Genomic DNA, 7,931 nt, shown 5'->3' with positions numbered 1-7,931 from the left:
AAATACTAGTATTGTTGTGAAAAAAGCGTGGGGCGCTTTGTGCCATATTTTTCGTGTATTGAGCAATGGGATGATGCTCTCACTAGTATTTTTCATTCATTATTATTTTCAGTTTATATTAAAAATTATTTTATAGTTTTTAGTTTGATGTGCTTGAAAAGCGTGTTTTTTAGTTTTTTTAAACTATATTTTATTATTTCTTGCAATGTTGTATACATCTGTAATAGGGTCAAGCATTAGAATATTGTCACTTGTATTTATTATTTAATCAATGTTACATGTGCAATCTATTGAAGTATCTGTTAATCAATAAAACTACATACTATAAAACAAAGTCGCTTTCTCTGTCCCTATGTATGATTAAATCTTTAAAACTACGCAACGATTTTGATGGGTATTTTAATAGATAGAGTTGTTTAAGAGGAAGGTGTATATATATGACATCTTTACTATTAAACTACTCCAACTTTAACGCGTGCGAAGCCGCGGGCAAAAGATAGTTAATAAATAAAAGTGTTATAGAGTGGTATTTAAACCTTATTTTTTCAGGCTCCCGTTTCACCTAATGTCTTTGACGGGGATTTCCCTATAGAAGATTGTGCGCCTACTTTTATATCAGAGCAACTAGTACTAAAAGGTCTGTTATCAATGAGAATTGATAGGCGCCTATATTATCTCTTCAGTGACTAGATTTTCACCAGCGGATTCAACTGGATGGGAAAATATAGACAGCCTCGGGGTTTTCCCCAAATAGTTTCTGCTCCCGTGGGATTTCCAGGATAAAATCTATGCTATGTTCTTTGAATGAATGTTTAAGTTTTAGCTCAAGTTTAAAGGTCGGTGCTGAGGGTGGTGGGCAGGGCTTATGTCGATTATCTCATTTTTTTTGTTAATCTCCATATTAACCTGAAGGGCCACTACGTCATGTTAGCGCGGACGCGTGGGTGAACGGGTTCAGGGTAAAGGTCACCCTTTTATTTTAAGTGGAGAAATCTTGCCTAGGTACCGACAGCTTCCGGGGAAAAAGCCGTGGGTTATGTCGGATTCTTACCGACCAATACCCCACTGTGTTCCGTCGAGCCGCTTTAGTGAAGGGGCTACGGGAGCCGGTTATGATTCGGCCGCGAGCGATACGCTCCTGGGCGCCCCCCTTGAGGGGTCCCCCCCCCCTTTTTTAAGTCCGTTGTCCGTACTCCGTTCTACAGATTTTCGTGTTTATGGTATTAAGAGGCTTTGCTTTCTAGAAAAATGTTTTAATTTAGTAGTTTTTTAACAATAATATTAAACGTGTTACAGATGAGAGTATCCACACAATATATTCTGAAGAGTTTCTTCAAGCACTCATAATACAAAGACAAGAAAGATATAGGTTAGTTCCATTACATTTTTTATTATATTTACGCATTTTTCTATGTGAAATGTGTGATCTTCAATGACAGTAAATAATAGATAGTAAGAATTAGTAGGATAAAAAAGAAATATGGCTTTAAAACTTCAAATCACGCGTAAATTATAGAATCAACTAAATCGCCTTTCTTGCAGTCTAATGCTATTCAGAATATACAAAAAGTAATTATTTTATTTCGGCGATAGTGATAAAAAATAAACCCACGAAGTTATTGTATTGTCACCGATCCTTAATAAGTGTACAATTGATTAATTATATAGTTATTAAACAAAAAAAATAGTTTAACCAACTGATTTATTATACAGTTTTAGCATAACAAACGAACAAAAACGTCTAAAACTTTCCTTATTTATTCATTAAATAAAAAAACGCATAAACGGTCTTATAAATGTTGTTGCAGACAGTTTTTCGTTGAAGATTTTAGATCTAAATGCAGAAGAAGGCGGCTATATTTTGCCGATTCCACACAGGAGGCACCAATATATTTAAAACGTGCGGCGGCCATGTTGATTCAGAAAGTTTATCGGTATGACAGTTTTATGAATAAAATTGTGGTTTCGGATATGTGGGACAATATCAGCTGAGCCTTACTCAAGGGTCTAAAATAAACAAAACGAATATAACAATACATACAAATTTCGAGGCTCATTTTAATGAGGGCAACATTACAAATTGTGCAGTAATTTCAGTCTTGTGTCACTCGCGTATAAGCGCAGTGTTATAAAAACAACTTTAAACAATTTTATTAAGGTTTAAAAAACTATAGTTTTTATATGCTTAAAGCATTATAATAACATATCCTACTAATATTATAAATGCGAAAGTTTATGAGGATGTGTGTGTGCATGTTGCTCTTTCACGCAAAAAATACTGAACGGATTGCAATTAAATTTGGTAGGTAGACAATAACATATGGGCATCTTTTTATCCCGATTATCCTACGGGATACGGACTTACGCGGGTGAAACTGTGGGGCGCAGCTAGTACTCAATAATTGTTGAGTGGTTAGCGACACGGCGATCAAAACGGAAAGCGTGAGACTGTATCTTGGGTATTTTTCATACATCATTGCTTTTTCCATGTTAATCAGAGTGTCCCCTGTCTTGCTGCTACGTTTCTTTGTTCAAAGGAGTTGGTTGTTCGCCTGATGGTAAGCGATCACCGCTCATAAACATAAACAGGAGCTATATGCTTGTACAAATGGCCTGCCAGCTTTTCTGCATACGAAATAAGGAACTTTATGTAGGATCCCCAAGAAAAGGATTGAAAAGAGTGAGGAAAAGGATGTGGGCATCATGCTCCCCCACTCACCGAACGATATACAGTAGCATGATTCTATTTCCCGCTGTTTTTCTGTGGGGGTGTGGTACTTCCCCGGTGCGAGCTAGCCGAATTCGTGCCGAAGCGCGCTCGACTCCCACCAAAAACCATACATAGTGTTCTAGTAGTATACAAGTTTGCTAACATTATTCAATAGGAAATATATGGATATCAAAAGGCAGCGCATCCTAGAACATAGAAGAGATGTATTATTGGGCTTGGTGCCGGATCCATTCCAAGCGCACTTGAATTTCGAAGAAGAAAATAATTTGGTACGTTAGTGGTACGTTATTATTTATTAAGAAGTATTTCATCATCAGCCCATATGTATTCCCGTTGGGACACAAGCCTCCTATGAGTGTTCAGGCCTTCACCACGCTGGTCAAGTGCGGTTGGCAGATGTCACATAACGTCGAACATTTAATTCTTCGACATACCGGTTTCCTCACGATGTTTTCCTTTACCGTTTCATTCAGTGGTGACGTGGATATTGTGAAAATAAATTAAAAAAACAGTTAATTTTTTGGGCACGTCCGGTCTTGAAGCCTCCACTGAGTCACAAATTTATCAGAACTTGACTAAATTTAAATGGGCCCACACGGAAGGCTTTCAAAGAAAATTGAATCATCAAAATTGGTTTACCCAAGCGAAAGTTATGAGGTAACAAACACAAGAGACAAAAAATTATGGTCAGAGGATATAGCTCAATAATTACTCATTTTAATTGTATTTCTTCATAGAGAGGCTATTCTACCAATCTTTATAATTTGATTCATAGAAATAGTCTTAGACTATTTAATTTGAATTAAAGTTCTAAATAAATATAATTATATACAGATGTACGAAAGGAAACGGAATATTCGTATTAAAATAAGAGAAGCGTACATGAAAGATTTTAACCAAGAGCAGACGAGGATTGTGGTTTTCAAAAGGGACAATCAAATAGACGATATAACAGATCAAATAAGAACGTGGTTCAAGGAATGGTTTGATTATCCTACTTTCTACTAATATAAACGCGAAAGTTTGTAAGTGTGGATGTTTGTTATTCTTTCACGCGAAAACAACTTATCGAATCTGTATGAAAATTTGGTACAGAGATAGATTATAGTCTTGATTATATTATGCAAAACTTAGCGGGAATAAATGAATGTATGATTGGATCCATTTGAACTTAGGTATAGAGAAAGATTATAGTCTGGATAAGCACATAGGCTACAGGAGAGATCGAGGCGAGAGAGCTAATTATTATTATATAACTACATAATAAAATGTAGTTATATAATAATAATTTCTCCTCTATCGCTTCGCTCGCTTGTACTTCGTGTTATTAAAACCATTCTCTAAAATTGTATCGTTGAAATAGTTACGTAGGTATGTCCTCCAAAATTATGTCCAACTTTAATGTAGGATATATTTGAATAACCAAACGACGTATAAAATTAATTTTTTTCCCTATTTACATCCTTAGCTTTTCGTAGACGGTATATTCTGTAATGTCTATGAAAAGATAGTCTTGAACGAAAGCGCGCGTGCGTGTGGCGGGTGGCCAGGTAGGGGTGTACACATAGAGTTTTAAGAATTCACTTTTTAAAAATATGCGTTGGAAATATCATATGTATTTTGACCTAATCGCCACCCTGTGTACATAATCTAACATATACACATTTCAGGTATTATGGATATGGGTTTTTCCCCGACTATCCATACGAAATAGAAGGGGGCACTGTCATGGTGATCCGCGGTGACTACCCCTCCATCGCTGAGAAAGTTGAAGAAGACGAGAAATATAACGCCAGTGTAAAGGGAAAAACAAAGGAGATGGTAGGATTTGGACAAATTTTATGATTTATATATTAATCGACAGATACATGTTTCATTATATTTTAATCCTATAAAAATGGCGGACCAATGACTTTTCATCCACACTGCATTAGAGTATCAAATAAAAGAGCTTGCCAGGAATAAAATTTTGTAATTAAAAAGGGTTTTTTTAATTTTAATTTCTTAATTTATCTATTGGGTACATCTCGTATTTGATTTATTTAAAAACGATGATTCAGTTAAAAGCGGAGAAAAAGCAAGCAAAATTAGACGCGTTGTTGAAAGAGGAAGCGGATAGAGAACAGAAGAAGAAAGAAGAGGAGCAGCTGTTTAAGCTGAAGTGTAACCCCCAATCGGACCCGGGGTATATGCCGCAGACGTCGCAACATATGGGAGAAATAGTGGAAGTAGGTACCATACGAAACATAGGTTATGGAGTCTTTTTTAGTTTAATCTATACTAATGTTATAAAGCTGAATAGTTTGATTGTTTTAACGCTCTAATCTCAGGAACTGCTGGTCCGATTTGAATGATTCTTTCAGTTAGATAGTCCAATTATTGAGGTTATAGGCTATGTATGTACCACGGACGAAGCCGGCGCGGACCGGTAGTGTATAATAACTATCGACTAATTTATAGCGTGGTTAATCTTAATATATATAAATTACGTATCGCATTGTTTGTCCGCGATAGATTCCTTAACTACTTCGACCGATTCCAATCAAATCTGCACACCATGTACGATTTGAAGCGACTTAAAAGATAGTTTATATTATTTGTGCATAGCATCTAGTAATTTATATAAAATAGTGTAATGTTTGAATGTTTACATATCTTTTGTGTGTGTGTGTGTGTATAAATTTATAACTATGTGTATTATACACTATAACTAGATTTAACAAATTTAATATTTAATTTCATAGCATTGAAATGCTTTATAAATGATAATTGTTTTTGGAATCACGGGTAGCTAGACGTTGCTACGGTCTGGCAAAGACGCGGGTTCGAATCCCGCCTAGTGGTTAATTTTTTTCGATTCTTCTGAAAATGTATCATAGATTTACCAAGGTTTTAGATACGTAAGTAAAATGAAGATCAAGTCTAGTTTATCAGGGGCTTTATGTCACCGAGGGGGACGCGGACGTATTTTAACCAGCTCCCGTGGCCCCTTCACTCAAGTGGCTAGACGGAACACAGTGGGGTTTTGGTCGGTAAGAATCCGACATAACCCACGGCTCCATCCCCGGGGGCCGTGGGTATCTATGCAAGATTTCCCCACTATAAAAAAAGGGGCTTTATGTCATGTCCTGTCTAGGCTCTGCAAAGGTATCAGGCGGCGTGGTCTATATACGACGATTTCCCCCCCTCGCAATGCCCCGACGCCTTCTTTGGTTACATGGAGACCATCATGACGGAAGACGTTATGGGAAAACTGCACGTGGACTGCAGGAAATACGTCGATGAGCTAATGAGGTACAGTGTGATGCTTTTAATTGAAAAAAAACTATGGTATTTTTAGGTCATAGCGGGCAACTGAGCTGATGGTTCGTTTGATGGTAAACGATCACCACTGCCCATGAACATTCGCTAAGGTAGTGTAAATCGTGCCCAAGCGTGCTCGACTCACACATATAACAAACTAGCTGATGCCCGCGACTTCCATCGCGTGAACTTTGACCGTGAATAAGATGGAGGAAGAACTACTTCGCTTCCCGGATTTTCTGCAGATATCATTAATTATAAGTTTACTGAAAATGCTCATCAGCCTGACCAGCTTCTGCTAAGACATCATTTCTATTTTTTTAAGTGAAGTCCCGTGTTCCCTAGTGGGGTATGGGGCAGATGATATACATCTGTTTCACTGATCGATTTTCTTTATGGACAAGTAGGTGATCAGCCTTCTGTGTTCTGCTAGACCAAGGAATTTTTTTTTGAGCGTCCCCACCGGGAATCGAACCCAGGACTCAAGGAGGCGGTCTCATTTCTATTAATGTTATTATATAATTATTTAACATATAGACAATATGCTGCCCGAAGGCTAACTTTTGAAGATGCGTATATTCGTTTTGTTTTAATTATCATCCGCTTTTTGTACGCTCACACGGGTTGAGAATTGCAGATTTAATGGGACCGCAACACACGGGGTGATAAACCTGCAAATATAATATACGCGTGGGCGACTTTTTTTTCGCCTGCACCAATTCTGTCATTCTGGATTGGCACCTGTGTAAATAATTTACAAATGCAGATCTGTATAAATATTATCCTATTAGCTTAGTAAAAAATTTATTGCAAAAACTGTTTCAACATTATACAAATTATTTATAATTAGAAACCTCTTTTGAATAACGTACTTATTGAATTTTTTATCCCGTCTCTACAATTGGCTAATTAGGATTAAATAATTGAAAAAGTTTAAATAATCCAATAAATTTATCATTAGGCGACATTCGAATCTACGTCATGTAGTTTCCTCTCCGAATCTTTTTTCTGTTTCATACGTACTCTTACTACTCTTACTCTTCTCTGTAAAAATATCCAACACTTATACATTGTTATCAGATTGGATTTAAAGTTGTTGATAAAAGCACAGCAGCAGATGTACAAGGACGTGGGTTGGAAGTTTCCGAAGCTCAGAGCAAGGAAGAAGCCGAAAGCGCCAGCGGTGCCAAAGCCTCTTAAAATTGATAGCGCCTTGATGGAAGGTTTTGAGGTTAGAATAATTCTGAAGATGTTATATTGTTAAGATGTCTATGCCATCTACCTAGGCGCTTTATCTGTATTGTTTCGTTATTTTGGTTGCCTGGAAGAGATGGCTATGCAGCCAGGTCGCCTATTGTGTAATTTGTGCTTGTATTGTAGTTTGTAAGGATGTGTGTGTGTTTGTTGCTCTTTCACGCAAAAACTAATGAACTGATTGCAATGAAATTTGGTACGTAGACAGCTGGACAACTGGAATAACATATAGGCAACTTTTTATCCCGATATTCCTACGGGATACGGACTTACGCGGGTGATACCGCGGGGCGCAGTTAGTATAGCAATACAACATAGAAAATTTCTAATATTTGTGTTTCAGGCGCTTTTTGATCATGACCTTATCTCTAAACCGACTTGCAAAATAAAGGATATTGTGGGTGATATGAAATATGGAGTCTATGAATGTAATTTGAAAGATCCAGATGCTAGGTAATTGGTCTTTTTAACACGCTTTTATCAGCTTAAGCTGTATGTTTGTATGTAACCGATTCCTTTAGACTCGATTCCGACCCATTTCTAATGGATAGATTTAATTATAAGTTTGTATAAGGAACAATACTGATAAAAATTAAAAAGGGGGGTTGTCCATTAATCACGTGATCTTTTTTTAGCATTTTTT

At 36.9% G+C, this 7,931-nt stretch overlaps 1 protein-coding gene across 1 annotated transcript in view; it reads left to right on the top strand.

Annotated features, from left to right (window-relative positions):
- The window catches only part of LOC119838071, a 22,251-nt gene that overhangs the window by 8,126 nt on the left and 6,194 nt on the right, over window positions 1-7,931 (top strand). Inside the window, exons 5-14 of the mRNA XM_038363880.1 lie at window positions 550-637; window positions 1,297-1,369; window positions 1,809-1,934; window positions 2,886-3,000; window positions 3,566-3,714; window positions 4,402-4,552; window positions 4,792-4,959; window positions 5,868-6,025; window positions 7,115-7,265; window positions 7,632-7,741. Coding sequence (XP_038219808.1) covers window positions 550-637; window positions 1,297-1,369; window positions 1,809-1,934; window positions 2,886-3,000; window positions 3,566-3,714; window positions 4,402-4,552; window positions 4,792-4,959; window positions 5,868-6,025; window positions 7,115-7,265; window positions 7,632-7,741 — 1,289 coding nt within the window. The remainder of the gene's footprint in view (window positions 1-549; window positions 638-1,296; window positions 1,370-1,808; window positions 1,935-2,885; window positions 3,001-3,565; window positions 3,715-4,401; window positions 4,553-4,791; window positions 4,960-5,867; window positions 6,026-7,114; window positions 7,266-7,631; window positions 7,742-7,931) is intronic.

This window comes from Zerene cesonia, unplaced genomic scaffold (assembly GCF_012273895.1).
Source record: "Zerene cesonia ecotype Mississippi unplaced genomic scaffold, Zerene_cesonia_1.1 Zces_u001, whole genome shotgun sequence".
Lineage (NCBI taxonomy): Eukaryota > Metazoa > Arthropoda > Insecta > Lepidoptera > Pieridae > Zerene > Zerene cesonia.
This window is presented reverse-complemented; position numbering and strand designations above follow the sequence as displayed.